Source organism: Sorex araneus, chromosome X (genome assembly GCF_027595985.1).
Source record: "Sorex araneus isolate mSorAra2 chromosome X, mSorAra2.pri, whole genome shotgun sequence".
Lineage (NCBI taxonomy): Eukaryota > Metazoa > Chordata > Mammalia > Eulipotyphla > Soricidae > Sorex > Sorex araneus.
In genome coordinates this window covers 238,646,830-238,665,109 of record NC_073313.1, presented here as the reverse complement: position 1 = coordinate 238,665,109, position 18,280 = coordinate 238,646,830, and the positions used below count along the sequence as shown (strand labels likewise).

General features: G+C 51.4%; 1 protein-coding gene across 4 annotated transcripts in view; it reads right to left on the bottom strand.

Annotated features, from left to right (window-relative positions):
* The window catches only part of NRP2 (neuropilin 2), a 118,082-nt gene that overhangs the window by 45,976 nt on the left and 53,826 nt on the right, over positions 1-18,280 (bottom strand). For all 4 annotated transcript variants that reach the window (XM_004601296.2, XM_004601297.2, XM_004601299.3 and 1 more), the window contains exons 8-11: positions 11,434-11,578; positions 8,514-8,863; positions 5,642-5,786; positions 1,626-1,742 (exon numbers count right to left, since the gene is read on the bottom strand). In XM_004601296.2, the coding sequence (XP_004601353.1) occupies positions 1,626-1,742; positions 5,642-5,786; positions 8,514-8,863; positions 11,434-11,578 (757 nt within the window). The remainder of the gene's footprint in view (positions 1-1,625; positions 1,743-5,641; positions 5,787-8,513; positions 8,864-11,433; positions 11,579-18,280) is intronic.

Genomic DNA, 18,280 nt, shown 5'->3' with positions numbered 1-18,280 from the left:
TATAGAACCATCAACCTGTGGCTTGGATAAGTCCGCCCTTTGCCCTCACCATTCTCTGTTCCCGACAATTTCTGGATTTCTATTTTTCCATTGAAAAATATGGAGTAATTCAATAGGCCATAATTCCTCTCTAATGTTTACATGCGCACTGTATCTCAGGAACCAAAATCCACAAAGAGATCGTTTGCAAAGGAAAAAGAGAGGGAGAGAAAAAAGGGAGAAACCACCAAAGCAACCTCAAATGAAAGTCGCCCGCCACTATAAAAGGGAAAATGAGATGAAACTTCTGAATGTTTGCAGCAGAACCCTGAAATTTTCTTTTGGATGGCCTTTTAGTTCGAACGCCCCTCCTTCCGCCCTCCACCAAGCTAAGCCTGCTAATCCAATACCATATATTCATTCCCTATGTATCCCCCATTTGGCTTTTGAACTGTCTTAAACATAGTTTGGAAGATTCCCCAAGTCTCTTTCTTTCATTTAAAAAAAAAATAGGAAAGAAAGAAACCCCAAGTTCATTAAAATGTCAAATTCTGTATTCAACCAGCCCTGACCAATAGTGTCCTCCCCCCACCCACACAATATACAAAAGCACATTCTTAAAAGCATGTGCGTTAAATTATCCTCTCGCGGCCCCACAACTTCAGCATTTCTTCTTGGCTCCCCTCCCATTCTTCTTTGTAGTGTGTTTTGGAGCCGCGCACGCCAGCGCACCCTTCCTCCCGCTGACAAGTGGCCGAGCCCAGGGCTTTGGGCCATCCCTCCAGAGACCCACTGGCTTGCTGCTCCCTCTCTCTGTCTCCCGCCCTTCCGAAGTCTCTTCGCCAATCTTGCCTCATTTTGTTTAATGAACGTTTAATAATGATCAGTAATTTACTGTAAATGGAGGCTGTCAAGCTTTAAGTTCCAGCCAAAAATGCCAGGTGTTCCCAAATTTGTGGTTTCTTAGCGAAAGGCCTCACACTCGGTAACCTCCGCAGTAGGAGTCTTAGAAAAAAAATGTGACGGACTTTCAGGTTCTGCCAAGGACTGCCGCTTATCTCGCTTGGACATCTTTGCTTTCACTGGGATCCGTTTAGAAGATGCAGTGAAAGGAGAACCGATTTCCCCCCAAGAGGAAACCCATCCTGAAGGAGGAGGGCCTGAGTTTTGCAGGCATGGTGGACCATGGGTCTGGGAGAGTGGGGGAAGACATAGGCAAGGCAAGGAAACTGCCCACCTGACCTGGTCCACTGACTAAGACATCGGGATGGGGATTCTGAAGATGAGCAAAGAGCAGAGCAAAGGAGGCTCTCACCGGAGAAGTCCTTTTGGGCTGAGGACTGTTCTTATCTCAGCTGATCGGCCCCAACAAGTCGATGATTCTATCAACAGTTGACGGTGGTTTCAACCCCAACAAGCCAACAAGCTCTTGCCTGTTGGGGCTGGAATCTTAATTCCGATATCCCAGAAGCTTTCAAGTCTGGTTATAAACAATCACTGCCCCAACCCCTGATTTGTGCCTTTTCCAGAGCTCTAGCCCAGGGGACCCCCCAGGTCCCTAAGCCCTGCCACAGGCTGCCCTCCCCTCTGGGGCTCAGTACACCCAGTCCTCCGGTATAAAAAATCTCGCTGCCCGGGGCCCTCACCATCCTCGAAGCTGCAGTTCTCCCCACATTCTGTGGTCTCCTCGTCGATGGGATAGAGGGTGGTGGTCTCCTCGCTCTTCACGGTGGGTCCCAGCGTCTCCACCGTGGGCCTCGAGTCTGTGTGGAAGGCAAAGCGAGGGAGGGCCGTGAGGAAATCTGCTGAGGCTCGGTCTGAGAGGGAGCTCTGACAGAAGGAAAAGAAGACCAAGATGGCCAGCCAAACACAGAGGCCATTGTGGCCAGTGATGGCATGGATGCTCGCCCATGCCCTGGGTATGCCGTGGCCCCACACCAAGTGAGCAACACCCATCTGAAGGGGCTGACAAGATCTCAGTGCTTCCATTATGTTGAAAATGGCCCCCCTGGGTGCAGCTCCTCCGGGGGGGGCTGGGCTTTTGGGCTCACCCCGGCTGCCACAGCTGGGTGCAGTGAGAAAGCTTCCAGCTTCCTCTGAGGCTGATGCAACATTTGTGAACTAAGGCTCCCTGGCCTCGAGACACGCCCAGGAGGATATCGTCAGCTTATGATGGTCCAGGCTCTAAATGAAGCCAGAGGACATGGGAGGGGTGACTCAGACATGTAGGTTTGTGCTCGCATGCACGTGAAGGAATGGCAGGGTCTGTGGACTCCAAAGGTCTTAGACTCCACCAGTGCCAGACATTTAGGGGTACACGTTCGAGTCAGGGTGTGGCGAATTTGATGCCCCCTGAGAGGACAGGGAAGCAGAGTTGGGTTCGGGAGGCATTAAGTGTGGGAGTGGCGGTGGCAGAAGGGATGTGGAACCCAGTCTAACAGAGTCCTCCGTCATTTGCAGCCCTCGGGGACATAGCCAAGTGGCCAGGTGTTGCGAAAACAACCCCCCTCCCCCCATACATACACTCTATGCAGCCAGAAATCTCTCTAGTAAATCTGCAGACTTCTCTGTGTAGTCAAAGTAATTTAACAATTAGTACCCAACAAAACCTGGTGGGACCAGGCCTGGCTGCAGGCAGTTAGTTTTCCAGTGATTCATTCACCCATTCATTCACCCATCCTTATTTGCTCATGCCAGTCATTCATTCGTTTATGAGATGAATGAAGGTGTGAGTCAGGCGCTGGGTGGGGTGGGAGGAGTTCTGGTGTAACCGGTGTGCAAGTCCATGTGTGGTGGGGTGCGTCTTCCTCGCCGAGCTGCCTCCATGAGACTCTGTGAAAAAGCTTGAGCATTGTTCCTGCCATTTCTATACCTGTTCCTTGGTGCTATTATATGTGATTAGGCGCCTTTGTCAGGCTCCCTTCAGGATACCATTTAATAAAGCCAGGAGCTGAAGGAATCGCTAAATACACTGAATAGCTTCTCCACGCTCCACTTCCTGCCTTTCTGCTATTAAATACTACACACATAACCTTTCATACTTCCCTTTGCCGTGTCTGCCTCTTGCTCACAGTAAATAGCAAATAACCTCGAAGCGTCCTAATTTGTAAGTTCAAATTTGTCACTGTGTCACAGAGCCTCCAACTCAATTGTAAAACACACTCTGGGCGGCCAGGCAAGAAGGAATCATTTGGAACACAAACAAACAGGTGAAGCAGCCTCGTGGAATGATTTAAACTGCAGCCATTCAACCGAATTTCTCCCGGTCTCCTTCTGGAGGAGGAAAGAAGATGTGACTCCTCCACGAAGGAGATGCAGAAACAAATGGGAACTGCAAAAAGCCAAAGAAGCCACTCGGTCTATAAGAATGAGTTTCCAGAAACGTTAGGGAGCAGAATGAGCCAACCAGTGGGCGGAGGGAATGCTCCAGGCAGGGGCGTGGGGAGGGGGGCAGGGCGTGTGAATGAGAGAGAGGAAACAGCAGCTGGCCTCCCCGTCCACTGTGTTTGGCCTGGACACTCAGAGGTAACTGCCCATCAAACTGCCTGACTCGCCCTCAATTGAAACCAGATGTTGGAGACTTCAAAGAAAAGAGGGAAGAAGGCTGGGCAGAGGGGAACGAGCCCCAACTTGGATCTTCCAAGCAATGACCAGGCAGGACTTTGAAATGAGAAACCTGCTGCTGGACATCACTGGTGCACATTGGGCCAAGTTAGGGCCGGGGCGGCCGTTGGGCTTTGGCAAAGGCCATCCAGAATGCTGGGGCGGCACGGGAGGGAGAGGGGACACCAGAGACACAGGCCAGGAGGGAGGGATAAGCGGCCCCCAAGCACCTCCTCTCTCTGAGACTCAGTTTGTCCACTTGTGAAAAGGAGCTGGCTTAGATCTGTGGTCTTTCCCAAGTCTCCTGTCACACTCCTAAGTCATTTGAGGATTCAGTGTTATTGGGTCATGAGTAGCGTTTTCCCAAGAATCAGAGCATGCTCGGAGCACTGCTTTGGGAACCATTGGGGTTTTTTTTTTTCCCCCCCACACACATTTATGTATGATAACTGGTTTCTTTGGAGTCAGTATAGTACTTTAGCTGTCTACATACTATATCTCTATTATTTCATCGACTCATTTATAACAACCCCAGAGGGTATAGCTAGGCTAATTTCTTCCCCGTTTTTCCAGCTGAGATACCTGAGAAGCTGAGGGGGCTAAGCCTCATGTCTGAGGTTACACAGAGGCAGAACTTGCACTTGGCAATCTGACCTCAGGGTGCAGGCACAAACAGTACTACCCCACACGTGTGTGTGTGTGTGTGTGTGTGTGTAAGTGTGTGCCCATACACATGCTTCTACATCATGCGGATATGAACAAACTGCTTTAAAACTATAGATGATGGTCAGAAACATCTGAAAGCTGGCCTGAAAGCTTTTGGGTGCCTACAGCAGCGCTAACCCTCTGGGTTCTCAGGACGTCCTCCACTGAGCCAGCTTTGCGGGGAAGGGTGCTGGAGCAGGGGCCGTTTCCCACGTGCGCTGGTGCAGGAGACGCAGCATCAGCAAGCAGCAGGAAAACGTCGCCTCGCCCTCCATAATGGGACGTCGAGTGCCTTCCCACTAAAAGGTGATCATCAGGCCAGCCTTTAATCGGAGAGAGGCTGATTTGCGCCCGGCTTCCAGCCTGTGTGCCTCGACAGGCCTCCATGGAGCCATGGTAGCCTGCACTGAGGCTGTATTTTTCTCCCCGGGAGGCCAGAGCATCTCCCTCGACATGCCCTTATTAATCCTTCACACCCTGCCGCTGGGTGAGCAGGTGACAGGTATGGCTCAGACAGGAAAATGGAGATACCTGGGGTACCGGTGGCGAGGGCAGCCTACCTGCTGCTCCTCTGGGTTCTGCAGTGGCGACTCCTCAGCTCCTTTTGCAGGCTGCGGGGAGCACCAGGGTGAGCTAGTGGCAGGGGAGGGATGGCTGGGGAGGAAGGCTGCACTGGACCCACTTCGAAGCACCGGCCCTTTCCAAGATCAAGGAAGGCCCACCTGGATTTCTGAGCCCCACCAGGCTGCTCGGGCTAGGGGTTCACCTGCTCCTGCCACCCATTAGGAGGAACCCTTTTGCCCTCAGTTCCCTCCCGACACCAGTGTCTTCCCCCGAGCAGAGATGCCTTCTACAGATGTGCCTTCCACACAAAACTCAGGTCGCTCTTGGCCAGGGACATCTGGAGGCCAGATTCAGACATAAACCGATTACTGTATTATCATGAGTTTTTTTTTTTTTTCCTCTTCCCTAAATCAACAGCCGCAGCCCTCTGGCCTGAAGACTCAGGGTCTAATTGAATTTGGGTGGGTGGTGTGTGGTGGTTAGGATTTGTTTTTGAGAGGCCCAGGGCGGGGAACTGAAATGATCCCTAAAAAGAAAAAAAAAAAGATGAAATACTGAGCTTGATGAGCTGACCTGAGTGCAAAGGCTGCAAACACTTGGGGTCTGCGGCTGGAGAAGAAGGTGAGAGAGGGTAGGGGGCAGGGTGTGCAGGATGCTAAGAGGATAGTGCGTCATTGAAAGGACGGCGGCATCCCTGGGGTCTCCCCTTGACTTTAGGGTCTGTCCTCTGGCCTCCCAGGCAGCCAGGGGGAGTGAGGGGAGCGGGGAGAAGGCGAGCAGGAGGTCTTACCTGTCCAGTCACAGCCCAGCACTTCCAGCCGCATTCCAATCCCCGCTGGCGACCACCTCTCCGGATACACTCTCACGAACTGGGCCGGGACAGGATCGAACCTCCGAATGTCAGGGGTGTCGTAGTGCATGTTCCCTTCAAACAGCTGCAGGCAGACAGACCACTCAGTTCTTTCTAGGGGGGGATTCCCCGATCCCTCTCTCCCTCCTCCTCTCAGCCTGTCTGACCAGAACGCAGCTCAGGGTCAACTCCGGGTTCCTGTCCATTATCACTCATGGTAGCTCCGTGCTCAGGTGATGGCTTTAAGGCATTTGGAAGACAACAAAGGGCCCCCAAACGGGGAAAAGAAAGACTGGGGGGAAATGAGGTCTGTGCCAGGTTCTGTCTTCTATGCTGGGGCTGAAACCCAGGGCTTGGACACCAGCTCCCACATGAGTCTTAGACAGAACCTGACTAGAGAAGACCCAGGAGGGACTGCACTCATTTGTGGAGTGTGGGGTAGCATCACATGAGGCTAACATCCAAGGACAGTAGATACAAGGGTCAGGGGGATTGCCCCATAGCTGGAAGACTGCTTCATGAGCGGAGGGGAGAAGGCAGATGGAATAGAGAAGGGATCACTAAGAAAATGATGGCTAGAGGAACCAGTTGGGATGGGAGATGTGTGCTGAAAGTAGATAATGGACCAAACATGATGACCTCTCAGTGTCTGTGTTTCAAGCTATAATGCCCCAAAGTAGAGAGTATGGGAAATATTGTCTGCCTTAGAGGCAGGGGGAGGGTGGGAAAGGGGAGGTATACCCGGGATATTGGTGGTGGGGAATGTGCACTGGTGGAGGGATGGGTGTTTGATCATTGTGAGATTGTAACCCAAACATGAAAGCTTGTAACTATCTCACAGTGATTCAATAAAATTTTTTAAAAAAAGAGAGAGAGAGAGAAGACCCAGGAGGGCCAGCTCCCACCTGACGGGACGCAGCCTGCTGAGGAGGGAAGGAGCTTCATTCTGGTGCTTCATTCAGGGACTTCCATGGAGAAGTCCCAGATGGTCTTCCCCTTCTCCAAGCTAATGTGTGTCTTCAGTGGTACATGATGAGTCTTTAGGCTACCTAGACATGGGCATTGTTGGGGTAGCCCTGAAGCTCCCTAGCAACACAGGGTTACCCACAACAAGCTGCCAGCCAGATGGGCTGAGAATCAGCAAGAGGGGTCCCCAGATCTTTTGAGCACAGTTGGGAGACCCCCACCTCTCAAAAACCATAGCCTCTCCATCAATGTCCCAAACTCATCTCACCGAGAGCACCCCTGAGAACCACCTATTTAGGGGACAGCTGGTGTGGGAGACAGCCGGGCACTGTGTGTGATCAGCATCCAGGAAGGCTGCAAGAACAACACATTTGGCAGTAGGGCCTGGGCCTTGGTTCCAAAAGGGGAGTGCCATCAGAAGGCTAGGAGACGCAAGCAGACTAAATTCATCATCTGCCCAAAGGTCCTGCAAAGGGTCGGCCCCCCACCTTCACTTCCTTATCCTGAAACCTGTGGTTCAACTTCCACCCATCCACAGAAAGTGGAGTCACTGAGCTCAGGGCCACTCCAATCTGGAATCACGCTGTGGAATTCTGCAAGGCTATTGCAAAAGTCTAAATCCATGCCTAGTTCTTCCTTTTGGAGAACGTGACAAGCTACTGAGAGTCTACTGCCCGCTCGGGAGAGCCTGGCAAGCTCCGTATGGCATATTCATATCCCAAATACAGTAACAGATATATGCATCCCTCTTGGAGAGCCCAGCAAGCTACCAAGAGTAATCTGCCCGCACGGCAGAGCCTGGCAAGCTACCTGGGGCGTATTTGATATGCCAAAAAAAGTAACGATGGGTCTCATTCTCCTGACCCTGAAAGAGCCTCCAATCATTGGGAAAGACGAGTAAAGAGAGACTGCTAAAATCTCAGGGCTGAGTTAATAGAGACATTACTGGTGCCCGCTCGAGTAAATCGATGAACAACAGGATGACAGTGATACAGTGATTGCAAAAGTCTAACCTGTCTGCATTAGGAATGGAAACGTTTGCTCAGCAAAGGTGAGAAAACAGAAACATGGCACCTGGTGGGGGACAGTGGGGTGGGGGTGGGGTGGATCTTCTTTGTCCAGGGTCCTGCTTCTCTGAGGCAATGGGGGGGTTGGAGGGGTGGGGAGGAGGAGCAAAATGCCTGCAGAGGCTCTGAGGCACGCTGTTCCTTCCTGGGACTCCTCCGAACCGTGGAAGTCTGCCCCTTCTCTCTTCTGATGTGCAGTACGGCCTGCACTTGCCTGGAGTGAGTCTCCCCTGCCTCTACAGAGCCAGCACGAGAGGCGGGAGAGCTCAGTGCCAGCCATGCTAGAAAAACAAGAAGGAGTACAGCCACACTTGGAAAACAGTGCTGTTTTTGGAAGTCATTCCTTAGTTTCTAGAGTTAAGCCTCTCACGCCCACATCCTCTTTGGATGCCCAGCCAACCTGTGGGGAGCAATTTGAAAGAAGCTACAAAGGCCATCAACCTCTCAAGAAGGCAATGGCAAGTGGGGGCTACCATCTGAGTACTGGGGTCCCCTTCCATATGGTCTTGAACCCTGTTCCAACCACACATCTCCTGTGGGACGCGCACTTCAGCATCTGTGAAGTGGGGGTAAGAAAGAATCAGCCTTCGAGAGAGTGTAAGGTTCAAAATAATAAGGGTTCGAAGCAGGCACTGAGCGCAGCGTGGGTGCATGGCCTTCTCTCAATGTTGCTCTCTTGGGAACTTGGTGCTGACTGTCTAGGTGACAGAGAGGCTAGCACCCCCTACCGAACCTTTCTGTGTGGGGGAAGGTCCTTGAATCCTTCAGCAACAACCTACCTTTGGCTGCTGGGTCCTGGGGTCCTGGATGTATTCCCAGTCCTTGCCATTCAGGCTGTAGGCCACCTTGAACTTGCGTACAAATGCCCGGGCTTCCACGGCCGTGATGCTGTCTCCCCCACGGGCGCCCTGGATGATGACTCCTTTCACGGTCTTGGGTGCTCCCAGGTCTACCTGCAGCCACTCCTCGCCTGGCTTGGCCTGTGGGATCCGGGGGAACCAGCCCGAGCGGCTGCTGACCAGGCGGGCGACACTGGGGCTCCAGAGGTACTCGCGGGTAGACGAGGCGGAGATCTGGGAGTCAGCAATGAGGCCCGAGAGCATGCCCAGCATGTTGGAGCAGGGGGCATCTGTGGAGAAGATCGAGGCAGACAGCTGACACCCTACTCGCGGGGAGACTGTCCCCCAACCCCAGGGAGCTGAGAAAGAACCCGCCCCTCAAAGCCACTAACCAGCAGCTCCGATCTCTGTCTGGGCTGCAGTGCATACCCAGATGCAGACCATCTGGGTGGCATGTCTGCTGGAACACGTGGCAACTGTAGGGCCCAGGGCCCTAGATGGAGCTGCTCTATGCCTCAGTCTCCCCAGGTGTAAAGGAGGTTTAATAGCAGCCTACACCCCGTGGGGTTGCTGAGAGGAGTCCCTTAGCTGCTCTCACAGAGTCTGATTCATCTCAGCCTGCCACGTGCCTATCATGGTCAGTGACACCAGTAGCCCCTGAAGCCCACCCTGGAAACAGTGAGCGCAGGGAGACTCAACTAAGCCCGGAATGGACACCCTCTTGGGGGCAGGGCTTTGCTCCCACATGTGCTTCCCCAGCTCTTCATAGCTTGTAGTGTCCCCTACACACTGTCCCTACTTCCCCAGATGCTCTTCCCTAGGTCCTCCCTGAATGAACCTTTACGCACCACCTTCTCCTCAGGAAGGCTAGCCTCCAAGTTTGAACTAACCGTCCATGGTCCGTGGCATTCCCTCAGTGGCCACATCTCTCCCTGTGGACATGCATCCTACTTTATCATCACCTGGTACTTGGGTTTGCATCCTAGCACCTTGCCCATGACGCTGAGAAGTCTCGCAGTTTGAGACTTGGTCTGGTGAGCTGCTGTCTCCACGGCCGGAGTGGGGCCCTGCATCCAGCAGACCCTCAAGAAGAGTTTGTAGAGTGGAGAGGGCATGAAGAACAGTGCCCAGCAAGGCAGGACTGAGAGTCAGGATTACAGTTCCTAACTACCACCACTCCCTGCAACAATGCCCCTCCCCACCCCCCCACTCAGGTCATCCCTCTTCTTTAAATCCACTGGCTCTCACCCTTAAGTCTTCTAAGCAATGAGTTTCAACCAAGTGCTCATTGATTAGCTTGTATTGACCTGGCAAGGAAAGGGGAACAGAGAGCAGTCCCTTCGGCAGGATGAGGACCAGTCCCAGCCCCAGTGGGAGGGTGCTCTCTGTGCCAAGGTAGCCAGAGCAGAGCATCCATGCTGAGAAAATGAGGCTTTCATCACCAGCTCTGCCACCCCCGGGCAGGGTGACTCTGGGCAGGCTCCTTAGCATCTCTAAGCCCTGATTTCCTGCCCTACGCACCTCAGAGACTTGTAGGAGAGCTGAGGAGATGTATACATGAAATGCACCCCTTGGGGATGGAGCGATAGCACAATGGGTAGGGCGTTTGCCTTGCACGCGGCTGACCAGGGATCAATTCCCAGCATCCCATATGGTCCCCTGAGCACCATCAGTAGTAATTCCTGAGTGCATGAGCCAGGAGTAACCCCTGTGCATCACCGGGTGTGACCCAAAAAGAAAGAACAAGAAATACACCCCTTATCAGAGCTGCTCAGGTGACGAGCTGGGGGACTGGTGGGTGAAAAGACACTGAAGAACCATCCAGGCCCAAGAAGCCACGCCCATGCTCTGAGCTGAGCCCACAAAAGGAAAACTATTCTGCAGACCTGGACCAGGCCGTGCCCCGATCATTTCTCCTTCACTCCCCTCAACCTCCAGATGCGACTTGGCTGCGACACTCATCCCATCCATCTCTCCTCCACATGGCGCCCGTTGACTCAGCCCATGCACTTGGCCCACCCCCCTCACTTTCTCTTGGTCACTCTTGCCACTATTAAGCAAACTGTCTGTCACCACTGCCTGGCGCCTGTTTCCTCCAGCTGTCACCGAGGAGTGCCTGCCGGCCCATCTTCTGCTCCACCCGTCTCCAGGCAGTTCTCTCTGAGCTTCTCTACAGGGTTAGATCCTCTCTAATGTGTACCTAAGGATCGCAGGCCTCTGTTTCAAGGGACTCATCAATTTGGATATTTTTTTACTATATCATATTATTTATTAATTCATTAGTTATTCATCATTATTTAATCATGAATATGAACCATTGATATGTATAAATATAAGTAAATTTTACATTTATTGAGGAACTTGTGGGCTTATTACGACTAGTTTGCCCAGATGCCCACTCAGACAGGTCTGCTGTGCACGTATCTGGGCCCATCAGTGCCTGACATCGCGACTCAGCAGTCAAATGCTCCTTGAGAGCAGGGCCTCTGAATCGAGATGGCTGAGAACTAAGCCCAGGATCTCCACTTCGTGGCTGAGCAGCCTTTGGTCCCTGTCTTAGTTTCCTCATCTGCAAAGCACAGAGCAGAGTTCCCAGCTCCTGGAGTCCTTCTGAGAAAAAGTGCTCAGAATGGCAGGTGATAACCTGGCACTCGGGCAGTGGGGGGGTCAGCAAGTCCACCAGCAGCTGCTTCCTAAATCTAGGTGCAAGGATGACAGGGCGGAGGGACAAACAGCTCAAGTCGGGAAGGACATGCATCCTAGCGCCCAGCTTTCCCGGAAAATCCCACGGCACAAGGCTGTTTGCAGGAGACTGGGAAGGGGGAGTGGAGGATGCAGTCAGCCCGAGACCCCCCCTCACCTGTGACACGGCAGCCGTACAGCTCCAGGCGGAGGGCGATGCCCGTATGCCAGGTCTGGGGGCGGAGCCTGACGAACCTCGTCAGCAGCGGTGAGTGCAGCTTGTTTGTCACCACTTCCGTGGCATCGGTGTTGGCCTGGAATATCTGAAACAGAAGTCAACTTCACGTCACTGTGTGTAATCCTGCCATCTCTGAAGGGGGAGGGGGAAGTGTTGGTGTCCTTGACTTCCCCCCCAGTCTGAGAATAATGAGTCGATTTGCCATGTGGACTTTTCTTCAGAATGACCATGAAGAGCTACTTTACATTTCTCACGCTGGAGAACAATGTTGTCCTCACCAAAACTTTGAGAGGGAAGGGAAATTTTGCCTCTGGGCTGAAAGCAAGCAGTGGAAGGCGCCTTGAGAAGAAAAAAGACTTTCAGAAGCTGGAAGAGAAAGAGGAAAAAAATATAGGTCATCCCTTCGAAATGGAGTGGAAATGTGGTCTTTTCGGGATTTCAGAGTGGGCTTCACTTACTAGCCCGAACTCGACTCTTAAGTACGGACATAGGAATAACGGCAGGGAATTTTATCATTGCAAAGTGCTTTGCTGTTTGTGTTGGTTACTTGAAGCCTCCTTCCCCATGACCGGGTGGGTAAGAGGGTGAGGGGGCACCAGCTAACCTTCATGCCCTCATGTCAATCAACATGTTTTGGCTGTCTCTGGTCTTTGTAGGAGAGTGAGGCTTTGCAGACAATCCCTCAGCATTCTCTCCGGCTTCCTTTCACTCTAGTCCTGGTCTTGTAATGAAATCCATCCATCCCTGTCCCCATCTGACCAATGCATCTCTTAGGGGAGGAAAGGCTTTTTGGAGAAGCTTTAACCCTACATGGTAGGAACAAGTCTGGCCTTACCAGATGGCCCAAATCAATAACTGCCATATGGACCTTATGCTTTTTTTTTTAATTTTAATGCTCTCCATTAAAGAAAAAAAAAGTAGATTTTTAGAGCAAGTAATCTGAATTTCTCTTGGTTTCCCTGGGCAAGGGAAAAAAATCAAGTCACCAACCATCACTTTTGATTCATACCTATGAATCATAATGTAACCACCAAGTGCCTATAAATGGGCCCACAGCCAACGCTGCAAAACTAGTGATTTCCCCTGGATGAGAGGACTTGATGTTTTTGTTCACAACACCTAAAACACAGAGGTGTCCTGACAGGGCTGGGACAGGAGGAACGGAAAACTGGTATATGTGAATACCTTTGAGCAAGATCGTAGGAACACCATTATGCTTACAACCACCTGGCAAGTAAGCAACATTATTGTGACTCTCCATGAAGAAACTCATGTGAAAGAGACCCACCCAGGCCCAACAATGTGTGTCTCTCCATCCAAATCCCTAGCCACCGTTTTGGACTAAGCCTGTTTAAAAAGGCTGTCCATGTTTTTAACAACAATTGCAGTGTTTCTGCTGGTGGCTCGGAGTCATCAGCCTTCAGGTCTCCAAGCCTGGGCTGCACAGAGAGGAGGCCCCAATGGGTGACACCCAGATTCCCAGCAGCCGAACACTCATAGACAGCAGCAACCAAGAACGCCCCAGAAACTCAGCGTGAACCACCACGGAGGCCCTTACCCTACCTAAACTGTACTGAGCACCTCACCATTTGGCAACCTTATTTCCCACTTGCTGGGGTCGTAAGTTTGAGGCATCTCAGCATGTGGATACCATAGTTGGTGAGGAAGGGGCTGGGGGAGGGGCCGGCAGAATGGAAGAGACAATACACTCTCCGCAAGCAAATGAGAAGAGGCGGCTTGCTCAAGACAGAGGGAAGGAAAAAGAGATGTGTGTGGCCTCCTTACCCTCAGTTTAAACGCCTTGTTCTATTCCAGAGAGCTCCCAGTCAATAAGGCCAGAGAGCTGCTCCCTCTCCTCCACCAGGGGCCTCTTGCCCCATCCTAAGGCCACTAGGGCCTCCTCTGCTGCCTTGCTGACCACCACTCTCTCCCAGGCTCCATCTGGCTGCCTCCTGGGCAGTGAGGGAGGATCCAGAGAAGCAGAGGCCAAGCCAGGATGGAGAAAGGCCAGGGAAACAGAGGAAGGCAGGTGGGAGGTGGAGGGAGGGGGATGGAGAGAGGCGCCCGAGCCCCTCTGAGATAAGCATCTCCCAGGGGATAATGGGAAGGAGAGGAGAAGAAGAACCGGAGGCCCAGTTTTGCTCTGCCCTTTCCGTGGCTTCCGGGCTCATGGCTCCGAGGCAGGGATGGAGGAACTGGCTCCCAGGAAAAGCATTCATCAGTCTTCCGAGAAGTCAGCAGGAAGCGGAGGCTTTTTGTTTGTTTTCTGTGTTGTTTCCGTTTGGCAGGGAAGCTGCCAATGCAGTACTGTGCTCATTTCCACCACGGTGCGGGGAGCAGCGGGAGGGCTCCCACCGGCCTGTTCCCTGAGGATGGTGACGGTGGCTGTGTGTGGCCTCCATCAGGAGATGGGGTGGGTGGGGGAAGAGGGGCGGCCACGGAAAGGGGGGCTGGGCTTGCCATGTAAATCCCTAATTGGAGTGTTGAGTGGCTCTGAACTTTAACACAGCTGCTAATCCACTGCACACACACCACGCTGGTACCGTTTAGAAACACAGCACGCCTTATGTGTTTTTAATATCCCGTTTTATCTTATCTGACCCCTTCCTTTCTCAGCCTCGGCAGGCGACGCCAAGAAACCTCACTGTTCTCCCCGGTGTCCGACAGCGCCTGTGTCTCTGGACAGCCTTTGGGAGGCTGGGGCGGGGGGGGGGGGGGCTGGAGATGGAGGGAGGTATGAGCATGGCCTTGTGTGGACCTGGGGGGTGCATCAGCATGTGTGGACATGCTGGAGGAGGGGTCAGCCTTCCTGTGATTGTACATGAGCACAGGCTTCGTGAACACAAGAACTGCACCAACAGTGGCATCCGACCAAAGGGGGAAGCAACCCCCAGCTCCACTCACCATTTCCCCTACCCCTTGGCAGCTCAAATTGAACTTCATTCTGCCATTGCCATGTGCCCACCCTTCCTCCCAGCCCTGGAAGCCCAGATCCACCTGGCCTGTGCTCTCTCTCTCTCTCTCTCTCTCTCTCTCTCTCTCTCTCTCTCTCACTCTCTCAGGTTCCTTCGCTGGAGGAACACCATCTTATTTATTATTCTTTCAACACGCCACCCTGTCTGAGTGGGGTACAGTGGGGGACCAAACCCAAACCCCACTGAGCCAGGAACTGGTCTCTACTCTTTCGACCCTCAGTGTGGGCAAATACTTCCACCTCCTCTTCCTCCTGTGTTTGAGGAGGGGTTACTTGAGTTGCTTTGTAAAGTCTCTTCTGGGCTCCCAGAGTCTAGGGCCTGCTTGACCCATCTAGTGCAAGGACTGAATTGCTCTCAGAGCGGCCGCTTTGTAATGGGGTGTTTGGGTTGCTCATTGCCCCAGCTTAAGTGCATTGAGGGCCAGCGGCTGGCCTGTGAATTTTCAGACACTGCAAATGGGGCCAAGTGGGGAGTGCCCCACTCTAAGAGAGACTCTATCTCGTAGATATTTTGGCTCAACAACAGTTCGAATTATAAATAACGCAGAGCAATGAATAACACCACCTTAGTCCTTACAGATTGTCTCTCGCCCAGTGACATCAAAGTACAATTTATGAAAATCCATTTTTAATGAAATATTAAGCAGCTTCTATTTCTCTTGACCCGATGGATTTACAAGGTCTCTAATTTTCTCTCCACCTCTCCCTATTTATAGCCGGTAAATGCTATCATATATTATACATCTTTATGACTTTCTCAATGCTTCTGTGGTTTTAGGATCACCCTTCATATGTTTTCTGATCAAATTCTCGGGGAGGGATTCTTGGCTTCCAATCTCGGCATTGCAAGGTAAGGGGTTATGGGCATGGGAAACGGTGCCAGGAAATTGGTTTTATTCCCTATTCCCTGCCGACTCACTGAATCACTGTAGGCAAATCAATAAACCTTAGATACCTTAGCTGGTTTCTTCTTCAGGAAAATAAAGTCAATAACAAGCTTGCAGATAAGACTCTAAAGTCTAGGAGGCCTCCCTGCTGGCTCCAACATCTGCACAGCACCCAGGGCAGATGTTAGGCGACGCTATAAGTAGCAAAGTAGCAAATGGGTCTTTGTTCAAATTCTTACTTTGTGTGTCTTTTGCTTATTGGGGGCCCCCATGCCCCCCCAAGGCTGGCGGGGATTCGGGAGACCATAGGTGGTTCCAGGGATGGAACTCTAGCCACTAAAGTTCTGAAAACCCCAGAATCCCAGGTCCTGCCTCCAGGCCCCAAGTCTTCAGACCTGAATGAGGGGTCCACAATGCTGAGAAAATTTGGCTTGGCAGTGTGTGGCACACCCAGACAGGCATACAGCAAACGTCATAATCACGTTGTAACATCTGCTTTAAAAGCTGCCTGTCACAGAAGGTACACACTTCTGCTAATTTTAAAAGTAAAATGCTAATATGTTGTGTTACCACCCGAAGGAAGATCAGGAGTACATCCAAGGTGACCTTAACTGTCTTAAGAGTTGTTAACTAAGCTCTAATTGTGTATGTGTATGTGTGTGTGTGTGTACATATGCATATATATATATATATACACACACACATGCACAAATATTGCTCTAGAAAAATAGTGATTTGTTTCAAGAAGTATGCGATGATAAACCTATAGATTTCTTTAAGTGCATCTCTGTAAACCAAGTCTAAAAAAACAATTCCGGACACAAAGTAGTTTGGATAATCCATTTGGTGCCTCGCTGAATTCTGAACATAATCCAACACTTTCCAATTGATTCTCGCGACCTCTGGTTTATTTTCAGTAAGACAGCGGCAGCACTCCATGGATTTCCTGATTTGCACGTCTTGGGGAGGGGTGGGGCATCTGCCAATTAAATTGGCTGCAATCCAACATACCAGTTTGGTGTCTATCTACACCCCCCCGCCCCCCCCCCCCCCCCCCCGCACACCCCACTGCCCAGGAAAAGACAAAAATATTTTGACCATGTCTGTGAGCCCCAAAGGCACAGACTGGAACATCCTTTGTCAAAGAAAAGGAAATAATAGATCTATCATCTAAGAAGAAAGAAATACCCGGTCAGGGAGCAGTACCCACTGATGGCTCTGAGACCATTTTTTTTCTGCTGTGCTCTCCTTTTCGGGTCCAAGCAGACTGCTGACCCCTTCTGAAGTCTCCTTTGTTTTATTTTGGGGGTGGATTGGCCTCACCTTAACCCTTCTGTCCTTGGCCTTGGCTCACTTGCAACCACAAAGGCAGTCCCTTGTCCACTGGCCGCTCCCTCTGCAAACAGCCATGTCTCTGCTTTTCTGTCTGAAAAACTCCGGCAGGCGGGAAGTGAATGGGACACACCCAGCTGTGCCCCAGGCTTACTCCTGGCTCAGGGATCATTCCTGGAGCTGTTCGAGGACCAGATGCGAGGCTCGAAACGGGGCTGGCTGCTTGCAAGGCAAATGCCTTCACCCCTGTACTATCTCTCTGGCCTGAAGGCTCATGGGAAGAAAGTGGAGGGGTTGGTGCTGCTGAGAGCAGGCCAGCCTGCCCAGCTTGGAGGTGCATAGGTAAGGGGACTTTCTGCCCACCCACCCTGTTCTGCTCATGACCAGTAACTTCTGCCATCAACACCAGGTGCCCGGGAAATGTGCATGCCCCAGGGCATTGGGCTCTGAGCTCTGAGTCAGGGCGGCATCCTGCAGACCCTGGGGTTGTCAGCTGTTTAACCTTCCCCCGAGGCAGCCCTGCTGTCAGCTCCAGCAGCCGCTCTGCCGCTGGTTCTCAGCTTCTGATCTGCGTGGGGCTTCAGTATTCAGCCTGTGCCGGCCTGTCTCCTCATTACCTAGAGTGCGACCTACAGTTTATTTCTATTTTGCTGTAAATATCTGAACACGGCCAGCTCCAGGGACCGTGAAGCAAGCAGGGGATGTTTCAAAGACAACACAGAGCTGGAGCCCTGAGGTAGAAAGTGTACATGAAATGTGCTTTTCTTCTTCTTCTTCTCTCTCTCTTTTTTTTTTTTAATAAATAAATATTTCTCTCCACTAATAAATGTTTCATTGCATCCAAGGTTCTCCTTTTCAATCTACTTGGCACAGACACTTGGGGAGGAGGAGAACAAAGTAGGCAGAAAAGAAAGGTGGCAGAAATTGAGGGCAGAGACTGGGGAAGCCAGTAGCCCATTTTAAAAAATCTGTCTCGGAAACAATTGTACCGCCACATCCCCACTGCGGAACCCGGTGGCTCTCCACCCTCTCCTGCCCGCTCCGCCGGCATTTTCTCAAAAACCAGCCATCGGGGCAACACATAAAAAATAATTGTTAATCAATGCATGCTATCTTGTTTAATTAATTTGTTGCACCAAACAGGCAACGGGAGGGGGTGGCTTTGCACTAGGGAAAATAACGTTAAGGTAATGGACATTTTTCTCCCCCTGTTTGTAAATCATGGTCCTGGTATTTTATTCTTCTCTTAAAACTCCTCCTCAAAGACCATAACATTTTTTTAAGCTGCTTTCATTCTACTAAATGTGGGAAGTTTGCCAGGGACAGAATAAGAAGGATCGTCTGTGTATGTATAAGTGTATCTGTTTTATATATGTATGCACGGCTGTATCTACTGTATAGTCATGTGATTGCATCATTACCTTTGAGTACATACATCTCCATGGATAAGTGTGTCTTTATATAACTATATATAATAACCTACAATTTCAACTATATGGAATAACATATATAATTTAAAGGTGAGGAGGGATGAGGGCCAGGCAGAGATTGCGCCGTCGCCGCCCAATGCTGAGTTTGGAGCACGCCTCCTCCT